The 25,822-nt window shown below is 43.2% G+C and overlaps 4 protein-coding genes and 1 pseudogene across 8 annotated transcripts in view; 2 read left to right on the plus strand and 3 right to left on the minus strand.

Moving 5' to 3' along the window:
* LOC119849428 (zinc finger protein OZF-like) overlaps nt 1-25,822 on the plus strand; it is a 776,365-nt gene that overhangs the window by 509,566 nt on the left and 240,977 nt on the right. The gene's annotated exons all lie outside the window — the stretch shown is intronic.
* The window catches only part of LOC119849371, a 1,398,949-nt pseudogene that overhangs the window by 478,469 nt on the left and 894,658 nt on the right, over nt 1-25,822 (minus strand).
* Nucleotides 1-25,822, plus strand: part of LOC119849376 (zinc finger protein 420-like) — a 3,142,523-nt gene that overhangs the window by 273,232 nt on the left and 2,843,469 nt on the right. The window lies entirely within an intron of this gene.
* Nucleotides 1-25,822, minus strand: part of LOC119849401 (zinc finger protein 883-like) — a 273,312-nt gene that overhangs the window by 209,130 nt on the left and 38,360 nt on the right. The gene's annotated exons all lie outside the window — the stretch shown is intronic.
* The window catches only part of LOC119849404 (zinc finger protein 436-like), a 32,954-nt gene continuing 7,228 nt past the window's right edge, over nt 97-25,822 (minus strand). Inside the window, exons 2-4 of one of the 3 annotated variants that reach the window (XM_043503861.1) lie at nt 23,473-23,599; nt 4,813-4,923; nt 97-4,457 (exon numbers count right to left, since the gene is read on the minus strand). In XM_043503861.1, coding sequence (XP_043359796.1) covers nt 3,160-4,457; nt 4,813-4,923; nt 23,473-23,506 — 1,443 coding nt within the window. In that variant the 5' untranslated portion in view covers nt 23,507-23,599 and the 3' untranslated portion in view covers nt 97-3,159. Of the gene's footprint in view, nt 4,461-4,812; nt 4,927-23,472; nt 23,600-25,822 lie in introns of all 3 variants that reach the window. The other 2 variants (XM_038386482.2, XM_043503860.1) reach the window with 2 other exon arrangements.

Consider the following 25,822-nt stretch of genomic DNA (forward strand, 5'->3'; position numbering starts at 1 on the left):
GTTTTTTTTTGTTGTGTTACAAGAGTTAGCACCTGTACCTCAGCTGATTATTTCACTATCTGCTTCTCATTCAGATGATCACATAATTAGTCTCTTACTCTTTAACCAATAACTTCACCTATAATTTTAATTTTCATTGGTAACAATAACATATTCAAAGATCACAAATTCTTGTCATATCTGTTAGTTTTCTTTTAATCTCCATTGCTAACAACTGAACCGTTAGGTCAAGGTGTGGTTTGTCCCAATGCAGGTGCCTCCCACTTCGGTGAGTTCATATATCTCTGGATCTTCTGCCATGTGTGTTGGTGGAAGGGGTCTCCTATGTGGGAATGTTTGCATCATGAGGAAAAACACCTCTCTCTTCTTTTCACACTTTTTAATCTTTAAAAGTAGGAGGAGGTAGAGGAGAAATGATGTTAATGCACAAAACACAAGAGAAAACTAACATCTGGTCTACACTGAAGACATTTATCAGTATAACTACGTTACTCAGGGGTGTGACAAATCCACACCGGTGAGCAACATACGTACACCACCCTGTGTAGATTGCGCTATATCAGTGGGAGAGCTTCTCCTGCCAATATAGCCACTGCCACTTGCGGGGGCTGGATTAATCAAGTTCGAACAGAGATCTCTCCAGTTGGCTTAGAGCGCCTGTAATAACAGTGCTACAGCAGCGCAGCTACATTGGTGCAGCTGTGCCAACATCAGCTTTATTGTGTAGCCACAGTGTCAGACACAAAACCATAGAATCAGGATTCAACATTCGTGTATCCTGTGATCTGAAATTGGAGCCCAACACATTCATTGCCTGACCGGTCACCATCATTTCTACAGCCTGAAAGTTCTTGTTACCCACTCAGGCAGCCAGTTTGGGATCCATGGGGAAGGAACGTCCTATGAAGGACTCTCTGTCTTTGCCTCATGAAACTTTGGATAGAAATAGCAAAGGACAATTTTTCCCAATCTAACCATGGCATCCTTTGGGACTGTAATCCGTGCTACTGAACTAGGGAGTGGTATTTCAAAAACAGTTTTACCTGGGCCATAGTTCACCACAGCTTCCTTTTCAGGGGTGAAAACCAACAACTATGTGCCTACTATTTCTACTCAAGTTCTTGCCAAATCCTTGGTCTTGGTTAGGGTAAATTTGCACTTCTCCAGTGGAGAATCCTTTACCAAACCTTGCAGAATGTCAGCATGTAAGTGAGGAACGGGTTCCCCAAACATACCCAGTTTAGTTCTTTAATTTGGTGGCGCTAGTCTAAATTAGAAACTAGATACAGGTCTGGGTCAGACTCCCTGTAAACAACCAGAGATGGAGTTTCTATTTGAAAATAGTTATTCCCTGCAGTATCTCACATTCAATCCTGAATTTAGTTTAAACACATTTGATTCACTTACAAAAAACATTGTATCTGTTTCTCCACATCTGTATCATTAAGAGTAGCATTTCACAGAATATAGGATTAGCTAGGGGATATCTTCAGGAGTAATTTCCTGTAGGGCCAGGATCACATATTCTTTGGGAAACAAAAACATGGACATTTTGCCTCATCACAAGTCACTTACGGTGGATCATTTGAGACAATATTGACCTAACCACCTGAACAACACTGTGATCGCAGGCAGTTACTTCAGTTTTTAGTAGCAGAGTTTGGAGCATGCTGTTGGTCACCATTTCTGAGTGGAGATTTAAAAACACAACTATTTCTTTGTTAGCATGTCCAGTAGATTGGAGAGTCCTCTCCAGTTGACTGAACTGCAGCTGAACTTTCTCCATGTCAAGAAAGGCAAGGAGCAAGCAAAATGCAATTAAGACATGATGACATTAGCAAATGATAATTTGTCTCAAAGTCCCCAATAAATCTGAGATACATTCTGTGAAACAAAATTAATATCCAGCTATATGACCAAACAACCTCCAGGAAAGATGGAAAACCCAGATCAGAGAGAGGTACAAGACACCTTAATTTTCAGGTGAAGTGAAATTCCAAAGCAGGTTACTTCTGATGACTGAGAATCAGGACAAGAGATTCTCCCATCCCATTCTCCACTGGTCCATTTAAACCTGCTTCACTCAGCTCGGTCTCGTTCTTGAATTGTGTTATTTACAAAAGTTTTTAGCATCATCATAATGGGGAGGGGGGACCCACAGCCAACCTTCCCATAAGTTGCTTTGTCAATAGATGGAAACTGGGATTAAAATGATCTGAATGATCACACTGTGTTTGGGACCCATTTGAATTCCCCTTCTGTATCTGTGACACTTTCATCTCCTGCCCCCATGAGTCTGATTTAAATCAAAGCAGCATTCCCAAGCACAGAGAGCTGAAAATATTGCTTTTTTTTTGGGAGGTAGAGGGGTAGAATATGAAGAAGATAAAATGTGCATGGCTCAGACCGAGGTAAACTTTCTGGGGTGATGGGGAAGCAGGGACTCCCTCTGAGTCACCCTTTATCCTTTCACTGTCATAGAGGTTGAAATGACACTTGTGTGTATGTGTGCCCATGTTTCTGCTCTTTATTATATTCAAATATATTTTAAATGAGAATAACGGTACAAAGAATAACTGCTGCTTTGCGCAACACAAGGCCACTTGAGACCAACTGCAACTGAGAGAATCTGTCCCCAGAGGGGAACTTGGTGACTCTAAGAGTAACTTTGCAGTGGGAGGAACAGTATAATTGAGATGCTCCAGGTTAGTTTAGACTAAGAAAAGTGATGGAGTTTAGGGCAGGTCATGAGGAAACATGCTAGATATCTCTGGCCACTATACATGGGCTATTTGTTTACTGAAAAAATTGTTGTGTATTTACATCATGATCGCTAATTCTCACTAACTCCACAGTGATGAGGCCCAGGTAGATTCTATCCCAATGTAGCTACATAAGGTCACTCCTATCTCCTCCACCTGGGGCTGATACACATTTCTGGTAAAGGACAGACATTTCCATGACTCATAGGACAATGGAGATGATAGAAAGGACCACAGAATCCACCCCATAGAAGCATGAACGGCAAAAGGCAAAAGTGGGCAACTCACCTGGGGGAGTTGAGAGATGATGGTGAAGCAAATCATGCAAACAGCCTTAAAGATCACTGTGGGAATTAGCAAAAGTATTAACTAAAAAAAAAAAAATCTTTCAACATCCCTAGACAAGGTTTTTATGGTCTTTGTCTCCCTTACGGATTCTCTGATGATAGATAAGAGCGGAGCTCCGAGTGAAGTTTTTCCCACACTCAGCGCATACATAGGGTCTCTCTCCTGTGTGAAGTCTCTTATGTGTAACAAGAGCTGAGCTCTGAGTGAAGTTTTTTCTGCATTCAGAGCATTCATAGGGTCTTTCCCCGGTGTGGATTCTCTTATGTTTAAGAAGGGCTGAGCAGTCAGTGAATTTTTTCCCACACTCACAACATTCATAGGGTCTCTCTCCCGTGTGGATTCTCTGATGTGTAATAAGGGCTGAGCTCTGCGTGAAGCCTTTCCCACACTCACAGCATTCATAAGGGCTTTCCCCAGTGTGGATTCTCTGATGTGTAGTAAGGTCTGAGCTCTGAGTAAAGCTTTTCCCACACTCGCAGCACTCATAGGGCCTCTCTCCTGTGTGGATTCTCTGATGCGTAGTAAGGTCTGAGCTCTGAGTAAAGCTCTTCCTGCACTTGCAGCACTCATAGGGTCTCTCCTTTGTGTGGATTCTCTGATGTTTAATAAGGGCTGAGCTGTCAGTGAAGTTTTTCCCACACTCATAACATTCATAGGGTCTTTCCCCAGTGTGAAGTCTCTGATGTGTAATAAGGGCAGAGCGCTGAGTGAAACTTTTCCCACACTCACAGCATTTATAGTGTCTTTCCCCAGTGTGGATTCTCTTATGTGTAATAAGGGCTGAGCTCTGAGTGAAGCTTTTCCCACACTCACAGCATACATAAGGTCTCTCTCCAGTGTGGATTCTCTGATGTTTAATAAGGGTTGAGCTGTCAGGGAAGTTTTTCCCACACTCATGGCATTTGTATGGTCTCTCTCCTCTGTGTATTCGCTGATGTCTAATAAGGGCTGAGGTCTGATTGAAGCTTTTTCCACACTCACAGCACTCATGGGGTCTCTCTTTTGTGTGGATTATCTCATGTCTAATAAGGCCTGAGCGGTAACTGAAGTTTTTCCCACACTCACTGCATGTATTTTTTCTCTTCCCCTTGAGGATTCTCTGCTGAGTAGTAGTTTCCTTGACGTCCTTTTGAGTTCCCTGACAATTAATGGATTTACCAACTTTCTCCTGTGGTTTGTTTCCCTGCTGCCTCCCTGGCCTGTGCTGCCTGTCACAGGCTTTACCCTGCTCATGACTCCTGGGCACATTCCCTTTGGATCTTCGTGATGATGCTCCACGCACTTCCACTTGCTCAGCATCTTTCTGGTGAGGACTCTGCTCCACGTTCTTATCCATTATCCCATCACCTGCTGGCATAAAGAGAGAAACCTCAGAAAGAGGGATGGAGAAGGGGACAGCAAACCAAAGTAAGTGTTGGAAAGATGGAACATAAAAATCAGGAGCTGAATTTCCCCAAACACTTTTCCCAGAGTGGGGAGGAGGGGATCAATTCTGCCTCCACATTCCATCTAAACACTCAGTGGGACTGGGGGAAACTACTCCCTGGTGTCAGTCAGCGTGAGTAGGAAGCCATGAGTGACATCTGTCCTGAGGTTCTGGCACCTGCTGGGGACAACCCTGAACTCAGAGAACTCAATGTTTTTGTAGAGTATCACAGCCTTGGCCACTGACAGTGTTTGAATTAGTTTAATAATTCCTCACCTGTGAAGACACTTCTCAGGATCTCTCTTTCCTCAGATCCCTGGAGATCTGGGACCCACGACTCTTTTCCTCGTTCCACATGGGACATGTCAGCTTTGGAAATTGCAGACCCTGCTGAAAAAAAATAAAACTTGTTTGGGGTTTGTTTTTGCTGTGGGGGTGGTCTTTTGGTGTGGTTTGTGTTTCCCAGATTAACAGGATTTAGGTGGGAAGGCTATGGCAGATATGAAGGCAGCAGTGGGAGTGACTCATGTAGTGGAAGACACAATGAAGATTACTGGATGTGGAAGCTGCAGTATGTACATGATCCTAGAGGGGGTACGTGGCAAGATTTTTTTCTGCATGAAATGCCGTCTGATAGAGCTGATGGAGGAAAAGATCCGAGGGTTGGAGATGCAGGTGGAAAGTCTGCTTGAGTTTAGGAAGGGGTTTCAGCAGATTATGGAGCAAAGACATGAAGTATCTGAAGGCAAAAGCTCAGACTTGCAGATGGAAGCAGGACTGGGGAATTCTGAGGGGAGACTGGGTGAGAAAAGTGGTCAGTGGAAGCATGTGACTAAAAGAACCAGGCAGAGGAAAAGAGGGGCTAGTGAAGGAGAAATAGAGCTCAGGAACAGGTTTACAGAGTTGGAAAATGAAGAAGGGGCTCAGCAGGTAGTCGCTGAAGGTGGGACAGCAAGGAAGAAGAGAAGCGCGGCTAGTCCTATAGGAAAAGGGGAAGAGTCAATGGAGACTACACCAAATATGAGCAGGAGGATACAGGATTATAAGGGAGAATAGGAATGGAAAGAATTTGCAGCCAGAGGGAACAGTGGATAGACTGGAGAATAGCACCGTCACCAGGAAAAGGCAGGTCTATGTGATCAGGGACTCTTTATTGAGAAGAATAGACAGGCCTGTAACTAGAGCTGATAGAGAATAGAAGGGTGTGCTGTCTTCCAGGTGCTAAGATACGGGATGTAGACCTGAGGTTGAAAAGGATCCTAAAGGGAGCAGGAAAGAATCCCCTAATTATCCTTCATGTGGGAACAAATGATACGGCTACATTCTCACTGGAAAGTATTAAGGGAATTATGCTAGGCTGGGGAAGACGCTTAAGGAAATCGAGGCTCAGGTGATCTTTAGTGGGATTCTGCCTGTTCCTAGAGAAGGGCAACAAACGTGTGACAAGATTATGACTATCAACAGATGGCTTAGGCAGTGGTGCTATAAGGAGGGCTTTGGGATGTATGGCCACTGGGAGGCATTCATGGACAGAGGACAGTTCTCTCAGGATGGACTTCATCTGAGTAGGGAAGGAAATAGACTTCTAGGATGGAGGCTGGCACAACAGATTAAGAGAGTTTTAAACTAGGAATTTGAGGGAGATGGTTGGGAGATGTCCAGGTAATCTCCACACCGGATTTTAGCATTGAGAGGGAAGAAAATGAAGTAAGAAAGGATACAGCTGTGGGTAGGAGAATGTATATAAGGAGGAAGGGCAGTGTGGATACTAGTCTAATAGGTTATACTGGATGTAGAATGACTGTGTCTAATAGGGTACAAAATGTGAGCAAGGCCAAACAGAAAAAATTAAGATGTTTGTACACCAATGCGAGGAGCCTAGGTAACAAAATGGAGGAACTAGAGCTACTGGTGCTGGAAGTGAAACCAGATATTATAGGGATAACAGAAACATGGTGGAATAGTAGTCATGACTGGACTACAGGTATTTATGGGTATGTGCTCTTTAGGAAAGACAGAAACAAAGGTAAAGGGGGTGGAGTAGCATTGTATATCAATGATGAGGTAGAATGTAAAGAAATAAGAAATGATGCAATGGATAAGACAGAGTCCATCTGGGCAAAAATTACATTGGGGAAGAAAACTAGTAGAGCCTTCCCTACGACAGTGCTTGGGGTGTGCTATAGACTGCCGGGATCTAATTTGGATATGGATAGAGCCCTTTTTAATGTTTTAATAAAGTAAATACTAATGGAAACTGCGTGATCATGGGAGACTTTAACTTCCCAGATATAGACTGGAGGACCAGTGCTAGTAATAATAATAGGGCTCAGATTTTCCTAGATGCGATAGCTGATGGATTCCTTCATGAAGTAGTTGCTGAACCGACTAGAGGGGATGCCATTTTAGATATGGTTTTGGTGAGTAGTGAGGACCTCATAGAAGAAATGGTTGTAGGGGATAATCTTGGTTCAAGTGATCATGAGCTAATTCAGTTCAAATTGAACAGAAGGATTAACAAAAATAAATCTGCAACTAGGGTTTTTGATTTCAAAAGGGCTGAATTTCAAAAATTATCGAAATTAGTTAGGGAAGTGGATTGGACTGAAGAACTTATGGATCTAAAGGTAGAGGAGGCCTGGGATTACTTTAAATCAAAGCTGCAGAAGCTATCGGAAGCCTGCATCCCAAGAAAGGGGAAAAAATTCATAGGCAGGAGTTGTAGACCAAGCTGGATGAGCAAGCATCTCAGAGAAGTGATTAAGAAGAAGCAGAAAGCATACAGGGAGTGGAAGATGGGAGGGATCAGCAAGGAAAGGTACCTTATTGAGGTCAGAACATGTAGGGATAAAGTGAGACAGACTAAAAGTCAAGTAGAGTTGGACCTTGCAAAGGGAATTAAAACCAATAGTAAAAGGTTCTATAGCCATATAAATAAGAAGAAAACTAAGAAAGAAGAAGTGGGGCCGCTAAACACTGAGGATGGAGTGGAGGTTAAGGATAATCTAGGCATGGCCCAATATCTAAACAAATACTTTGCCTCAGTCTTTAATAAGGCTAAAGAGGATCTGAGGGATGATGGTAGCATGACAACTGGGAATGAGGATATGGAGGTAGATATTACCATATCTTAGGTAGAAGCGAAACTCAAACAGTTTAATGGGACTAAATCGGGGGGCCCAGATAATCTTCATCCAAGAATATTAAAGGAATTGACACCCGAAATTGCAAGCCCATTAGCAAGAATTTTTAATGAATCTGTAAACTCAGGAGTTGTACCATATGATTGGAGAATTGCTAATATAGTTCCTATTTTTAAGAAAGGAAAAAAAAGTGATCTGGGTAACTACAGGCCTGTTAAAAGAAAAGGAGTACTTGTGGCACCTTAGAGACTAACAAATTTAGTAGAGCATAAGCTTTCGTGAGCTACTGCTCACTTCATCGGATGCATTAGTTTGACATCTGTAGTATGCAAGGTCTTGGAAAAAATTTTGAAGGAGAAAGTAGTTAAGGACATTGAAGTCAATGGTAAATGGGACAAAATACGACATGGTTTTAGAAAAGGTAGATCGTGCCAAATCAACCTGATCTCCTTCTTTGAGAAAGTAACAGATTTTTTAGACAAAGGAAACGCAGTGGACCTAATTTACCTAGATTTCAGTAAGGTGTTTGATACCGTGCCACATGGGGAATTATTAGTTAAATTGGAAAAGATGGGGATCAATATGAACTTTGAAAGGTGGATGAGGAATTGGTTAAAGGGGACATTACAACGGGTCCTACTGAAAGGTTAACTGTCAGGCTGGAGGGAGGTTACCAGTGGAGTTCCTCAGGGATAAGTTTTGGGACCAATCTTATTTAATCCTTTTATTACTGACCTCGGCACAAAAAGTGGGAGTGTGCTAAAAAAGTTTGCAGATAATATAAAGCTGGGAGGTATTGCCAATTCAGAGAAGGATCGGGATATTATACAGGAGGATCTGGATGACCTTGTAAACTGGAGTAATAGTAATAGGATGAAATTTAATAGTGAGAAGTGTAAAGTTATGCATTTAGGGATTAATAACAAGAATTTTAGTTATAAACTGGGGACGCATCAATTAGAAGTAACAGAGGAGGAGAAGGACCTTGGAGTATTGGTTGATCATAGGATGACTATGAGCTGCCAATGTGATATGGCTGTAAAAAAAGCTAATGCGGTCTTGGGATGCATCAGGAGAGGTATTTCCGGTAGGGATAAGGAGGTTTTAGTACAGTTATACAAGGCACTGGTGCGACCTCACCTGGAATACTGTGTGCAGTTCTGGTCTCCCATGTTTAAAAAGGATGAATTCAAACTGGAACAGGTACAGAGAAGGGCTATTAGGATGATTCAAGGAATGGAAAACTTGTCTTATGAAAGGAGACTCAAGGAGCTTGACTTGTTTAGCTTAACTAAAAGAAGGTTGAGGGGAGATATGATTGCTCTCTATAAATATATCAGAGGTATAAATTCGGAGAGGGAGAGGAATTATTTAAGCTCAGTACCAATGTGGACACAAGAACAAATGGATATAAACTGGCCATCAGGAAGTTTAGACTTGAAATTAGATGAAGGTTTCTAACCATCAGAGGAGTGAAGTTTTGGAATAGCTTTCCAAGGGAAGCAGTGGAGGCAAAAGATCTCTCTGGTTTTAAGATTAAACTCTATAAGTTTATGGAGGAGATGGTATGATGGGATAACATGATTTTGGTAATTAATTGATCTTTAAATATTAATGGTAAATAGATCTAATGGCCTGTGATGGGATATTAGATGGGTGGGATCTGAGTTACACAGGAAAGAATTTTCTGTAGTATCTGGCTGGTGAATCTTGCCCATATGCTCAGGGTTTAGCTGATTGCCATATTTGGGTCAGGAAGGAATTTTCCTCCAGGGCAGATTGGAAGAGGCCCTGGAGGTTTTTCGCCTTCCTCTGTAGCATGGGGCACGGGTCACATGAGGGAGGATTCTCTGGTCCTTGAAGTATTTAAACCACGATTTGAGGACTTCAATAGCTCAGACATAGGTTAGGGTTTTTCGTAGGAGTGGGTGGGTGAGATTCTGTGGCCTGTGTTGGTGCAGGAGGTCAGACTAGATAATCAGAATGGCCCCTTCTGACCTTAGTATCTATGTAAAACATAGCCTCTCTGGGATTGTCCCCTTTCATGTAGGCTCAGAGTCCTCCCAGGCTAAGCCCAACAGCTCCAGGCCTTTGCATGGCAGCACCCGTTTTTCTCATTGTGGCTCTCCAGTGAGTCCAAATGATTTCAGACTCCTGTTAGTGACTTTACCTCTTTAGAAGGTGATGAAACCAGTAGGCATTTTCAGCAAAACCTGACAGTTTTTTTCAAAACGAGCTGGCATTTATTAGACAACTAGAATACGGGATTGAAAGGAGGGCCATCCTTAGGATTTATGGTGCCCTAGGTGGGATTATTAAACTGGTGCCCCATGCCCAACTTACTCTTAGCAACACAAACATAAGCTTACAGTATTGGAAAACTTGCCACATGCACTTTATTAAAAACAGTTTAACTTAATTAAGCATGCTGTAATGCTGATGGACTATACTTGCATTAAAGAAGTAGTACTATAGAAAAAATTCTGATTTATTGACAGAATGATGCAAATAATATATATTTTTTTAAATTTGTCAACATTTTACTGGAAATTTCTAAGAAGAGGTATTGAGACAAGGATTTGTTTTTAATTAAAAGCAATCTTTCTGGCTTTTTTGGCTGCAAAATCAGTAATAATGTCATCATATGACAAAGACAAAGTGATGTCTTGTTCGATTGCAAGAATAGCAAGACCAGTCAAGCGTTCCTGACTAATTTAGAACGGAGATAATTTTTAATGAGCTTTAGTTTTGAGAAAGTCCATTCTCCTGATGCTACTGTTACAGGAATTGTCAGTAGAATATGAGTGGCAATGTACACATTAGGATATATGTCAACAAGTTTGCTGGTATGAATAAACTGTACAACATCCATCACTGATTTTGCATGTAGCAACATTGATGACAATGTACTCAATTCTTTGTACAGGTCAAGTCCATTTAAATTAAAACTATCACCGTGCTTCAGGAGGCTCTCTAGGTTCTTGCACTTTTAATTTGCTGCTCTTATTTTCCTATTTCATTGAATTTAGTTATGTCATACAAAAATCCAAACTGTTCATGGTGTACTTTTAAGGTATTAAACCTTTCATCAACGGCAGATATTGCTTTATCCATCACAACATTAAAAACTTCAGCCTCAAATTTCTTTTTTGGATCGTCTATGGGCTCATCTGCTCCTTCATATTCCGCTTGCCGTTTTTTCCTTGAAACTTGTGTCACGTTCAGAAATGGAAATTTTGGTTCTACACAGAGGGAACTGTGCAAGCTCCCTTGCTGTAAACTGTGCTTCTTTGAATCCATTTTCTCTGTATTTCACTAAAAAGTCTTGTGTGTTGTTTAGTACGGTAAGTGTGGAATCAAGCTGCATCACTGAACTCTGCATTATTTTGCTTACACTTGAGATTTTAACAAGAAGGCCATACCAAATTACGACAGATGTTAGAAACTTGAAGCTGGATATTTCAGAGGCTAATGACTGTGCTTCGCTTTTAGCTTTTGGATCTCTGGCTTCTTCCGAAATAGCAACCAGTGCTTCGTAAACTTCCTCAGATTGCTAGCTCAACGGTTTTGCACTTTCTACTCTGCTTTCCCAGCGTGTCTCAGATAGAGGCTTAACAGTAATACCATTGACATGTACTTTGAATATTTGCCATCGTTGAGTGGAAGCTGAAAAGAGCACGTAAATGTGTTGTCACAAACCAAAAAAAGAAATAGCTTCTACAGAAGACTTGGCCATATCACACAAAATCAAATTAAGACTGTGGCGTGCACACAGAACAAAAAAGGTTCATGGATTTTCTGCCAGCAGTCTAGCTTGCATGCCAGAAATGGATCCTCTCATATTGGCACCATTATCATAGCCTTGTCCTCTAATATTCATTATGGACAATCCCATTCATTTTAGTTCAAGGAAAGCTTGAAGAAGTCCAAAACCTGTAGTGTCCTCTACTTCTAAAAATGTGGTAAACGGTTCCTTAACTAAAAAGATAAGGAGTACTTGTGGCACCTTAGAGACTAACAAATTTATTTGAGCATAAGCTTTTGTGAGCTACAGCTCACTTCATCGGGTGCATTAACTGTAATCTGTGCTGAATTACTAATGTGACAAATCTCACTAGTAGACAATTCTCACTACTAACAACATCGTTCTTGATGATTTATGTCCAGAGTATAATCTAGAATTATGGAAAATATTTTGCTGAAGTAACCAATGAAACAATTTTGTCTTTCACTTTATCACTCATTAGCATGATCAGTTCATTTTGAATTCTTGGTCCCAAATAGTGGTCCTGTATTTCATTTTCAGTTACTCTTTGGAGATGGTCACTTATCACTATGTCAAATTTTCCCAGCAGTTGTACAAGGCTCCCAAAATTGTCATTTTGGGGCTGGAATAATTTCTCAATGCTTCCTCTAAAAGTAAGATTGTTTTTTGATAGATATTCAACAATAGATAATAGACGTTCAAGAACACGACGCCAATGCTGCTTCTCTGACTCCAGCAATCTTTGATTTTGGGCATCAAGAGTTGTCTGATTTTTTAACCTTACACTCAGATCACACCATTTGTGCATACTTTCAATGTGGTGTTGTGCGTTTTCATGTTGCGGTAATGTGTGACTAAGATTTTTCCAATCATTAATACCCATGGTTGTTATCTTAAAATAGCAACTCTTGCATGGGAAACAAAATGCAGCATCCTTGCATTTAGAGTACACAAGCCACCATCTGTTGACAATTTCACCATTAGAAAGTCTTTTGTAGTAATTGTTTTCTGTGATTTTCCTACCTCTAATGTCTTTAGGATATTCAAGACTTTTTATTCTCACAGGGCTTTTCTCAAGTATAATGGCATGTAATTCGTTGTTTAAAGATTGTGGCCATGCGCCAATGTCATCTATATCCCTTGCTAATACAGTTTCAACTGTTGTAATTTCTTGTTTTGTGTCTTCATCTGTTCAAATGATTGTTCTGTTTGTTGTTGCGTTTCTTGAACTTCGTCTGCATAAAAATTTTTTTTGGCAGTTACCTGATGATCTTGATCAACTTCATTGTTTTCAGGACATACAAACTTAAGTATAGAACCCTTCTGTGTTTGTACAGCTAATCCTATTTCATCTTTCCATTTTCTTTTTTATGACCCGGAAAGTTGTTTTTGATACGACATAACTTTTTTAAAGAAATAACTGTTTAAATTATTGTCAGATTATCAGAAATATTATTTAAAATAACTAATATAGGATAGCCGTGAGCCTGTGACTTGAGCTAGTGTGAAGACACCTCACAAGGTGTCTGACTGAGACATGGTAGAAAACCCATGTCATTTTTACAAAGCCCCTTTTTAGTTTTAAATGTATAGTGGGCATCAGTCTTAATGTTAGTTACAACTCTCTATCCATCTTAAACTGTAACTAGATCAATGGCATTATCCAGTTTAATAAGATGGGTTTCCAAGCAGTGAGAAAATATAACCTAGTTTTATTCCTAGGTAAAGCACAAAGTGACCAAAATGAAGTCAGCACAGAATCATCTCATCTAGATTAAAGTAGCACAGAAATGTTACAGAAGTCCTATTGTGCCTTATTTTTGTTTGGAAAGATGTTAGCAATAGCAGCACATTTTGGGCACTGCCAGAAATACATGATAAATCACTGCCTCTAAAGTTCCATCAAAAACTGACATTTTCACAGCCCTAGCATGATCTGCTGCACAGATTCTTCACAAGGAAGTGTCCCTGGCCTTTTAAACTCATATTAACCGTGTATTTACTTGATGAAAGTTGGACAAAAAATTGTGAAAATGTAAGACATTGGCTGCCCAACCTCTGGGCTGGCAAAAGCTATACTGACTCACTGAGAAAAAAATCAAGAGAATCTTGGTACAACATATGGTCACTCTATACACTAGTAAGGAGATGAGCATATTACAGTTGTTGGAGGGCTCTATTTAGCAGTAACAGAGCTATAGGAAAGCCAGTCAACACTGTTTGTTTCTCTGATGAAAACTGGCCCACTCCCTGCCCCAAACCAAACTTCTCACAAATAATTGTCAACAACTTAATTTTCTGTTTTTGGCTAAGATATTTTTTTAAAAAAATATTGAAATTGGATTCAGGATTGTTAGCAAGCATTTTTGGCAAAGTTGTTAAATGACAATCTAAATGGCAACACAGTACTGCTTTCATACTTGGCTCACTCACCCCCCAACCTGCTGGTCCAACAGCTGCAGTAGAGGAGGAGATAGGTGGAAAGCTGCAGGACCCCAAAATCCACCTCTTGGGGTGGCAATAGCAGCAGCAAGCCCTCAGGTCTGATCACACGCCAATCGGCACCACCGCCAGCCCAATGGACCATGGTGAAGTTAGCACAGCATTTGATCTCAGGGACAGGGCACCCAGGGAGTCACAGCAGCTCATCCTGTCTTGCGCAGCTCCCCCCGGATGAGATGGATCGCTGCCAGCCCGGGGGAGAGACGCGCTCCCCAGCTAGGGTGGCCAGATGTCCTGATTTTATAGGGCCAGTCCCAATATTTGGGGCTCTGTCTTATATAGGCATCAGTTACCCCCCAGCAAGTGTGAAAAATCAGGACAGGGGGTGGGGAATAGGAGCCTATATAAAAAAAAGACCCAAAAATTGAGACTGTCCCTATAAAAGTGGGACATCTGGTCACCCTATCCCAACCCCCGTCTTGATTTTTCATATATGCTATCTGGTCACCCTCTCCCCAGCCCAGCCAGCTGTGTGTGAGCATTTCAATCCAGCCCCTGTTGCTTGGGCTGGCTGATGAGAAAATGAGAGAAAGTGAGTCACTTTCAGTTTCACTTCCTCGGGGGGCAGCCAGCCAGCTCCCCAAGAAGCTTTACCCAACGAAGCTCTGCCAGAGGGGAGGGGGGAGAGAAGGGGGAGAGAGGGGTGTTCCGTGGGGGGGAGAATGCACATTAGGGGAAGCAACAAAGGATACTGCTGGAGCCACCCAGCCTGCCTCACCTCACGCCAGGGGAGAAAGTCACATTCAAAGGTGAGTTCCTTCCCCCACCCCTTCCCAGAGACCCCAGCAGCCAATCCCTTCCCTCAGACTGAGATGCAGGCAGCACATTTGGCTCTCTCTAGGATCCAACCCTGCTCTTACATGCTCCACTGCTTCCCATCTGTCCCAGCTCCCAGCAGAGTGGTGCCCCAGACATACAGGTGCCCTATGCAGCTGCCTATGGCTAAGGATGGCCGTGATTGAAGGATCCTCAGGTTAGCCTGTTAAAGCAAAACTTAACTTTAAGTTCATGTCGGCAAAGTCATCTGCACAGCTTTTCCAAAAACTCCTCAATTTCATCTCTGTTTCTTTCTCCCTGGGCAGTAGCAAACTTAAAGCGCAGCCTGTTTATAGCCCAGTCCCTCTGTCCCAAGTTGCAGTCCAGCTATGTTCCCATGTCCTGTTTCCCCTCGCTCACAGTCATTACAGTGTCCAGTCTGTCTGTCTTCCATTGTTTCTCCAGGGCACTCTTGTCCTATGTGGACAATTCCTGACAGAGTACCCGTGCCAAACGAGACAGACCTACCTTTCTCCAATAGCCATTACTTCCCCTTTCGCACAGAAGGAAGTAACTCCTTCACACTCAGTGGGTAACAAAGCAAAACGTGAGGGGAAGCTGAGTCATACATATTTTTTAAGAAAGAAAGAGGGGATAAAGGGTCAAAGCAAAGGGCTAGGATAATGGATCATAAAATCATAAAATATAGGACTGGAAAGGACCCCAAGAGATTATCAAGTCCATCCCCCTGTCCTGAGACAGGATCAAACATAAGTATACCATTCATGACAGGTGTTTATCTAAGGTGTTGTTAAAAACCTCCAATGAGGGGGATTTCACAACCTCTCTTGGTAACCTATTCCAGAACTTACCTATTCTGATAGTTAGAAACTGTCTCCTAATATCCAACCTAAATTTCCCTTGCTGCAGATCAAGCCAATCACTTCTTCTCCGACCATCAGTGAACATGAAAAAAAATTGATCTTCCCCCTCTTTGTAACAGCCCTCTCCATATTTGAAGAATGTTCTCAGGTCCCATCTCTCCCCCCCCCCCTTCAGTCTTTTGTCAACACTAAACTTGCCCAATTCCTTCAACCTCTCCTCAAAGGTCCTGACAGAGGATAAGGAGGTAGTTTTTTACTTCTGAATGTAGATGAGCAGAGCAAGGTTGCATTTGTCAAAGTCAGAGAAAAAGATTTTGCAGTAACTGAGGCTACATTTACACTTGAAACTTCAAAGTGTGAGTGTGGTCACGCGCAAAAGCTGGGAAAGAACTCTCCCAGCACTCCTGGTAATCAACCTCCATGAGGAGAATAGCTCCAAGCGCTCGGAGCCTGTTCACAGTAGTGCTTTAATGCGCTCAAACTTGCTGCAAGTTAGAGCGCTATAAAATGTAAGTGTAGACAAGCCCTTAGAAAGGAGATGATGAGAGCCCGGGGAAGAGTTTTAGCTCTGTGGATGCATAGGAAAGGCTGTTGTCAAGCTATCTGGAGTGGCTCACAGATGCGGTGTTACAAACCAGTGCACAAACCTCAAACAGATTGTCTGCGGGGGGACATGATAGAGGCAGCAGGTTTAAAAAAACCAAAAGGAAGTATTTCTTCACACAATGCACTGTCAACTCTTTGCCAGAGGATGTTGTGAAGGCCAAAACTATAACAGGGATCAAAAAAGAACTAGAGAAGTTCATGGAGGATAGGTCCACCAGTGGCTATTAGCCAGGATGGGCAGGGATGGTGTCCCTAGCCTCTGTTTGCCAGAGGCTGGGAGAGGGTGACAGGGAATGGATCACTTGATGATTACTTGTTCTGTTCATTCCCTCTTAAGCACCTGGCACTGGCCACTGTCGGAAGACAGGACACTGGGCTAGATGGACCTTTGGTCTGACCCTGTATGGCCGTTCTTATCTTCTTATGTTCTATAATTAGATGTTACCAACTGACTATCAAGTGTGTACTCCTCAAGTACTGTGATAGATGTTCCTTTACACTAAAAATCACAACAATACTCTTGTGATGTTATCTGATTAAAATATGACCATATAGACAATTATTGCAACCACTGTTATATATTTGCAACAACTCTTGTACAAAATGTGGCATGTAAGATGTCTATGGAAAGGTTATGATTTGCTGATTATGATTATGCTATCTGCATGCATGCATCATTTTTGTATTTTAAGTTATAAGTATTGGCTCTATGCCTGGATTTCAAATGTTTGCTTCTCTGGTAACAGAATATCAGGTTTGGAAGGGACCTCAGGAGGTCATCTAGTCCAACCCCCTGCTCAAAGCAGGACCAATCCCCAAACCACCGAGCTATCCCTCCCTGCTCTACCAAAGTAGTTAGCCAGCACATCTTGGAGGGACTATTCAATTGAGTGGCCCATCAAAAGAAATTTTAACTGACAATGAATCATTGGAGATGCCTATTACACCTAATGGAATGTCCTGCTCTGACTTGGCGACATGCATGGACATGGGACTTGTCCATGTGACTCTAATCACCATCTTGTTATTGTACTTTTCCACAGTAAGAACAATGGGTTTCCTCCACATGGCAGAAAGTATAAAAGGTCTTGGAAAGTCCTCTATTTTGCCTCTATCCTGCTCCAGCCTCTTTTCTGCTCTAGCTTCTGGACTATGGACTTATATGAATGGGAGCATTCTAACCAATGGACTGAGGACCTTCCAATGATTGGGATGCAATCAGAGATTTATCAAGTCAGCTACACTTTATTCCATCACTGCTACAAGCCTGAACCAAGAACTTTGCAATTATTGTATGTGTTTGATTCCTTTATAGAATTTTAACTCTCACCTTTCTCTTTCTTTCTTTCTTTCTATGAATAAACCTTTAGATTTTAGATACTAAAGGATTGGCATCAGTGTGATTTTGGGGTAAGATCGGAGTTATATATTGACCTGGGTGTGTGGCTGGTCCTTTGGAATCAGAAAAACCTTTTATTTAAAGAGATTGGTTTTAAAGAACTACTCATCTCTAAGTCTAGTGTTTTTGGTGGTAATACAAGGACTGGAATGCCTAAGGAAACTGCTTTTATGACTTCTTGTTAGGCAGTGCTGTGAAACAGAAGTTTACTTTTGTTGCTGGTTTTGTATATCCTATTGTGGGTTAGCCACCACTCTTGGTGTGTATCTGCCCTATTTCTCAGCAGTTTGTCCTGAGTTTGGCATTCTCAGTTGTGGCCCACTGCGGCACGGTTACAATTCTGGTTACTCCCCGTCCTAAAGGACCAGTCACTTACCCTCTGTCGATTGTACCTTAGACCTCTCACCAATGACAATGATTGTAGCCAATCCTCTATTAAACTAATTAAAGATGTATTAACTGATAAATAACTGGAAATAAGAAAGCTGTTTATAAGGGTAACGCAGGTAAATGTAACACACACAAATAAGTTACACAGTCTTAGTTTTCAAAAAGTAATAGATGCTGCTGAAGTATCCAAGCTCTGTATGTCATTTAGGGCTAACCCAAGCTAAGCAGTTTGGGGTTAAGTTTAGAAATCTTGCCCTTTCCAAGTTGCATAGTCATTTTAATTCCTTTCCCCCTGAGTTCATACTGTGATGGGACTGAGGGTATGTGAATGTCCCCTCTTCATTTGGTGGGGAGGGGACAAAGAGCAATCAACAGTCTTTTCTTTGCTGATGTTCCACTATGGTTTGCCTCATGTCTCTAGGCCTTCTTTGTTGGGCAGGCGATGACACCTCTTGTGGTAAACCAGTATTTCACACTTGGTAATTCTGCTTTCCTGACTGTGTGGGTTTCCAATTTCATAACAAATACTTTTATAGTTACAAAGCAAACACTTAGATATCACCTTATAGCATGGGATACAGAGATAATAAGTGAGATTAATGCATGCAGCATAAAGTCTAAAAACTAAATGCATCTCTATAAATCTAACACCTATTTTAACAATGCTAACACACCGGTGAGCCTGACTGGTTTCCATCTATGCATTTGACAGTGTTCAATGAGGCCTAGGGGCCTTGGCATGAACTGACACCTGGTCTGCCAGCATCACAGCTGTAGCTTAGGGAAGTTTTGTAGAAAGAAAATGCAAGATGGACATATAGCCTGGATGGGAGGGCCTAGAGAGATCTGTGTCAAAGAAGTAGCCCAACTCACAGGCCTGAGAGATGCTGTCTGCAGTGATAGAGAAAGAAGATGGGGGGGATGGCTTGGGGGAAATATTAAGAGCTGTTTTAGACAGTTTAGCTATTAAGCTTGAGTTGAAGGATAAATGTCCATCAGGAGATGTCAGAGAGCCAAGCTGAGATTTCAGTTTGGACAGGAGGCAGGTCTGGAGCAGAGATGTAGACCTGCAAGTCATGAGCATAGAGCTGGTAGTTCAATTTGTGTTTGCAGATGAGATTGTGCAGAGGAAGAAGAGAGGGGGATCAAGGTCAGAGTCCTGTGGAACCCAAATGGAAACTTGGAGTGAGTAGGAGGAGAACTCTTCACACAACACACTAATGGAGTGATTAGAGAAGGAAGAGAATATGTCCCATGGACCTCTTGATGCCAGCTGACCCAGGCCAGAAGGATGCCTAATATTTTGCAGGAATCCAGGTACATATATATTACCTCACCAAAGGTTGGCATGTAAGGTCTCTACTGAGACCAGTAGTCCACTGGTTATCATAACCATTGAGAAACGTATGTAAAGAGGACATTAAAGTAGTTATGTATCTATTCTGGAAATTATGTTCATAAGGCCTCATACAGGTTCCTTTCAAGCAGCATGTAACAGACCTTTCTCTTTCTGTCTGGCCATGTGCGTACTGGGCACTGTACATCTCACAACAGGGGCCTGTTTATACACACCACCAAACACTAATTGAAGAGATTATGAAATCTTCAAGAGAGGAAAATTTACAGGGAAAAATAAAGAGCAAGATCATGTTATGAGTGAAGACAATGGCATGTCGGGGGACATTTGGGGGTGCAGAGATACACCCTGCATCTTCAGCTGCGGAGGTAAACTGACAATGTGACTTTGTCCCATGAATGGAAGATCACAATCAACCCTATAAAATGCTGGAAGGACTTCACAGAAGCATTGGTCTATGACATATGCAGGGATCTAGTTATGTAAGGCTAGGGTCTAGGATGACTGTTTTGATTTTACTTGATGTGTAACCATTTGTTTCCCATACTTCTGATTGCTATTACTTAAATCGATACATTGTTAAATAAACTTTTTTACTTATGTTCCCTATAAATACATCTGAGTGGTGTGGTGTGTTAAGCGGAGTGACGATCGAAGGTGGAACTGGTAAGCTGGGGTGCACTGCTTCTTTGGGAGCAGTGAATCTGTGAATGTCCAGCAGAACGGGGGCTGGATGCTCTAGGGAGACTCCTGGGGGGCTCAGAGGTTGGAGTGTGTTGATCGCTGGCCTGTTGAAAGAAAACAGGTCCTGCCTTGGCTAAGAGGGGGCCTGTGTTTCTTGTGGCTGGTGGAGTCATGCAGCTGACACTCACACTAAAGGTGAGATCCCTCACCACTCTGGGTACCCCTCAGGCAGCATCACAGAAGAGAACCAGGAGAGGACAATAGTTCAAGAAGAGGAGCATGGTCAGGGGTGTCACAAGGGCCTGACAGGCCAAGGAGGATGAAGATGAGTTTTGGCTCGAGAGAGGTCATTAAAGACTTTGATTAAAGCAGTGGCAGTGAATCTCTGCCTCCCTGAAACCTTCCCTTCCCACTCCCACAAGACCCTCCCTGCTCCCAAGAGGAACAGCTCTCCAATCCCTTCCCTTCCTGCCCCCCCCCACTACCCCAATGTTTCCCAGTTCCACATAATCCGGCTCTTCCACCCAATCCTCCCCAACCTACAGCACCAGTGCTGGGCCCTCCACACCCTTTTCCCCATTCCCGCTCTCCCACTCCCTCTGCCTACCCCAATACCTGTCCTCAGGAACTTCTGTCCTTGACTCCCTCCCTCCTCTTCCATCAACTGTACCCAGCCCTCCTTGATTCCCTCTAGTCCTAATCCTCCACGCTGCCCTCCCCCTTCTCCCACTGCTCTCAGCCCTCTGGAGCTCCATGTCAGGAACCAGGGCATGAGCAGGGCTGTCCAGTGGTTAGAGCCATAAGTGGTCAGGCTCGAGGGATGACGCCAAAGTTGGTAACCAGAGGCTAGAACCAAGCACCAGACTGCAGAATGAGGAGGCAGGGACCAGGAATAAGATGTGGTCTGTCTCAGCAACTGGTCACAGATCTGCCTTGTTGCACAGGTGATATCCTGGTACTATCCCCAGGCTTAAATAGTAGGTCTGGGTCAAATCAGAGGTCATGGGAGGGGCTGCTGGTCATCTCGAGTGTGGGCAGCACTTCCTGCAGTGATTGGAAATGGACCACAGGGGATGGATCACTTGATGATCCCCTGTTCTGTTCATTCCCTCTGGGGCACCTGGCATTGGTCACTGTCGGAAGACAGGACACTGGGCTAGATGGACCTTCGGTCTGATCCTATAGGACCATTCTTTTGTTCATGTGTCTCCCAGGATGTGCATTGACAGGGGCTCTGCCAAGGCTATCTGGTGCTGGCACAGGAGTGCCGCCCCCTGGGACTCCACAGACTCACATTTGTATTCCAGTAATCTTCACGCATCATCTTTTCCCAAGGATTTCTGAATAGCACTCGCACTGTCTCCTATCAGATGGGGCCCCCGACTGTCACACCCTCCGTGCAATTGGGAAGTTATTACAGCCGAGCACCATCTCTACCATCGTTAAAATTCAGCATTACTTTCTGTTTAAAGATCAACTATTGTAATTACTCTAAAATCCACGTTTGCTTGGAATCTCTTAAAATTTGCTGCTCATCATAGGGGTGAAGAGCAGATCTAGTGGTCCAAATATGGGGTGATTTTATTTGATGGAGAGGTTCCTGAGATGCAGCCCTCCCTAATAGCAGCTTTTGACACAATCACCTGGGTCTTATAACTATTTTTGCACACAGCTGGGGCTGAAACAGTGGTTCTCATTGTCCCCCGTCTGATCTCAGTCACTTGGCATTTCTCAGCTACTGCAGGGCTGCCACTGCCTCTTTGGGGAAGCAACACTGAAAAAGTTAACTGCAGAGTTTGGAATTTCAGATTGGCATGAGCAAAAGTGAGGAGCCAAAAGAGATTGAAATGCACATGATGTGCACATGAAATGAGCAAGACTAAGGCTCTTGGTAATAGCCAGAGATTCCAGCAATCCCCTTTCACAGTAATTGTTTGGCCATTGAATTGTTTGGCCAAGAGAACATGCTGTGGCCATTGAAGTTGAGTGACACCCATGCATTTCAGTTTGATCCCTACCACTGATACATTTGTGCATAATGTGTTGTGCATTTTTCTTGCATTCAGCAGGAGTTCCTCTTGGAACTTGGAACTTGCCCTCTGATACCAAGATTTCTGGGTTCAGAGCAATATTTTAAAGTGCTCTAAAATCTATGTGCAGACCTGGACCTGGTGTGCTCTTAAATGCTTTGCCAGGATAGCTCTGCTGGTTCGGGGTGTGAAAAATCACTCCCCCTTACTGACATAGTTATGCTAGGAAAAGCTCTAGTGTAGACAGAGTTAGAGTAGCAAAAAGTCCAGTAAAAACTCAAGAAAATTAAATGCCCATGAACTACACTAATGCAGAGCTAATGTTGCCAGCGCTGACTCATGTCCTTCCAGCATCCGGTCCGTGGCTAAACTTATATTTCTGAAAACTTGGAAATGAAGAGTTAAAGTATACTCCACCCATACAATGCACCCAGAACTCTGCCCCCTCCTGAACCCTGGAGCGGGCAATAGCCACTGGTAACAATTCAATAAGGGTGGTCCAAGGGTTAACAAACTACTCCAGGAAGTGGAGGATTCTCCATCTCTTGAAGTCTTCAGGTCAAGACTGGATGCCTTTGTGGAAGATAATTTAGTCAAACACAAGGTATTCAACTCAATACAGCAGTAACTGGATGAAATTCTGTGGCCTGTGTTATACGGGAGGTGAGACTAGATGACCTAATAGTCCCTCCTGGCCTGAATCTATAATACATACAAGGAAGGACTAAGAGAACATGCCATTGTTTGTGTTCCACAGATGGAAATACCAACATTTCTCTGCATGCCCTCCAGCTGTGTGCACTGTGACAGCTCTAGTTGTAATTGGATGATGGAGGGATTAGTTGGAGCAGCTGGGCAGAGTTGTGACTGCGGTATGCAGAGAGGTGCATGTGAAACTTGAGGGACCAAGTCTGCCTCATTTCAGCGCTGAGTGTTTTGGATTGTGTCAGTGATGTTGCACAAGGATACATTCTTATCATGGGGATTGTTAGCAGTCTGGTGGCGTACATGCTAGTGAACTGCAGGGCTCAGTGAGGGGTAAGTGAAGGCAATGCCACAGAAGGAACCCTCAGGGTGAGGGTAAAGGAGTGGTAACCTTTTGCAATTCTGAGATGGTTTGTGTGGATAAGACTCAGTGTTTGAGTGTCAGCCAGGTGTAGGAAGCTTCTGTTTGCTATGCCAGAGCTAAATCCAGATTTTACCTTATGAAAGAGAAGATATTAGACTTTGTGCCAAACTGCTCATGTGCTCAGTTCCCGAAGTGTTCCGTAGCAGGGGAGGGCAGAGAGCTAGTTTGTGTGTCACTGGCATGTCGGGGTGTTGCTGAAACAGGGCAGAATTAAGGTTGGATTGCGGGGGAGACGTGAAACTGATCTCTTCATTTCCCCTTCCAAGAACCGAAGGGACAGGAATCCTTACCCAAAGAGGTCACATTCTCATAGTTCTCCTGCATGATGTCTCTGTAGAGGTCTCTCTGAGCAGGGTCCAGCAGAGCCTACTCTTCTCTGGTGAAATACACAGCCACCTCCTCGAAGGTCACCAGCCCCTGAAAGAGCAAGAGCCCAACACTCAGTACCTGCGGCCCCACTCACAGCCCCACTATTTGTGAGGGAGAGGAGATAATCAACTGGAACCTCTGGGAGGCTCACAATCAGCAGAGTCCTATCCCCACACTGCTGAGAGCAGCCAGGAGGCATCAGGGTGAGGGGACAAAGATCCCAGCAGATCCATCACACGCCTGCTAGCCACAGACTGATACAGGAGATGGAGCCCCCAGCAGGTTCCAGGGACAGCCCCTTGCTAGGAATCCCAGACCCTTCCCCATTGCCAGCAGCTGGATGTGATGGGATGAGTCATCTCCCTTAAGCTCCTCTGGTGGGTTCCCCCTTTCATATGTCATAACAGCGTCTGACTGGTAGATCCATGCTCCAGCACTGGGGGTCTGGAAAGTTTTCACAAACCAGTCCAGAGGATTTGTTTCATGTTAGACAAATTACGGAATTTCTATCCCCAAACCTTGTGAAATGTTGGGCAGTTTCCTGGATAAACCGTACTGAATTAAGTTGCACCCTAGCAAATTAAGTTTAATATTTTTGGGGTTTATTGTAGTAAAAATGCAATTGTTTATGTGCTTTTATAAGATGGCAAGTAACTTTTCTAGAAAAGTTTCAGAGTAGCAGCCATGTTAGTCTGTATTCGCAAAAAGAAAAGGAGGACTTGTGGCACCCAAATAAATTTGTTAGTCGCTAAGGTGCCACAAGTCCTCCTTTTCTTTTTTCTAGAAAAGGTGACTAATGTAATCCTTGGGCAAATTTAAGGAACTTCAAAGGACTTTTTGAAAGAATGTAAACTGTTAGGCCTGGTCTACACTAAAGAGTGAGGTCGACCCCGTTACGTCTCTTGAGGCTATGAAAAATCCACACCCTTGAGCGACAGTTAAGCTGACCCAACCCACAGTGTAGACAGTGTGAGATAAATGAAAGAAATCTTCCCTCAATCTAGCTACTGACTCTCAGGGAGTTGGATTCCCACCACCAACGTGAGAATCCCTCCTATCAGTACAGGTACAGTAGTAGTGTCTGCACTGAAGAGCTACAGTGGTTCCGCTGTAGCATTTTGGATGTAGACAAGCCCCAACTTGAGTAGGTTTCCCAGGAAATACTTGAGGCGATGGTCACAAATGACCCACTACTAAATCCATCCTTTTGAAGAGGTGCCTTGGGCAGAAACCCATTGTCTCACTGATTACCTCTTCATGGTCTCTTTAAAGGCCCAAACTGGATAAACAAGAGTCTCACAGATTCATGAATGTTCTTGTTCTCAGTATGAACTTGAAAACCCATGTGCAGGATCTGAAGGATTGTCACAGCCCATGTTGGAGTTGGCATATTCTCTAACACGCTTATTATTAGCTGCATGCAGGTTCTTTTAGTGTGTTTCATATGATTTCTCTGTAATGTTTTCAACCCTAAAGAATAAATATGCTTGCTTAGAAACAGACCATTCGAAATTAATCTCTGAATTAATCTTCTTCTGACCTGACTCAAAGCAAACGAAAGAGGGTCAGTCAAGAGAAGCCCAGGTCCCCTGAAAGACCACCCCAAGAGGGAGTGACCATGCCATTGCTGGCCCGCAGATAGGGAATACAAGTTCAGTTGCCCCGAAGTATGCCCACGTCTGTTTATAGAATCTAGGCCCCACCTTAAATAAGTCCCAGTAGGTTTAGTACAATCTGTCCCCACTCCCTTTTTCTACCCTGGGTATTTCCACCCCAAGAGGCAGTGACAATGTAGTCCTAGAAGTGGGGTTGCAGTTAACCATCCTTGAAGAAAAGGGAAGAAAACAACAACAAAAACTTTCCCCCTCCATTCCCCCCCCCCAAATATACAAGGGAACTATGGAGGTGAATCAGCTCCTGAAATGGCTGGCTGACTCACAAGCACAACGACAACAGAGACAACAACAGCTGTTTGAACTGAGGGCAGCCCATCAGCAACCATTGTTGTAACAGCTGGTACAAGGGGTAGGGACACAATGGCACCTGGGGTATATCACCGTGAATTACTGAATCTGGCATAAGCAAACCCCTGTGCTGGACATCTTGGGAAAGACAAGATGCAGTCTAGCATCCCTGACCTGATACTTTTGGGAAGTCGAGAATTTTTGCGCCGAATGTAAATTAACATCTCCTAAGGAAATCCCATGGGCTCCATTAGTATCCCTCTCTTTGGTGGTGAAAGAATAGGAATCATTCTTATAGGCCCTTTAG

The sequence above is a fragment of the Dermochelys coriacea genome, chromosome 28, assembly GCF_009764565.3.
Source record: "Dermochelys coriacea isolate rDerCor1 chromosome 28, rDerCor1.pri.v4, whole genome shotgun sequence".
NCBI classification, from domain to species: Eukaryota; Metazoa; Chordata; order Testudines; family Dermochelyidae; genus Dermochelys; species Dermochelys coriacea.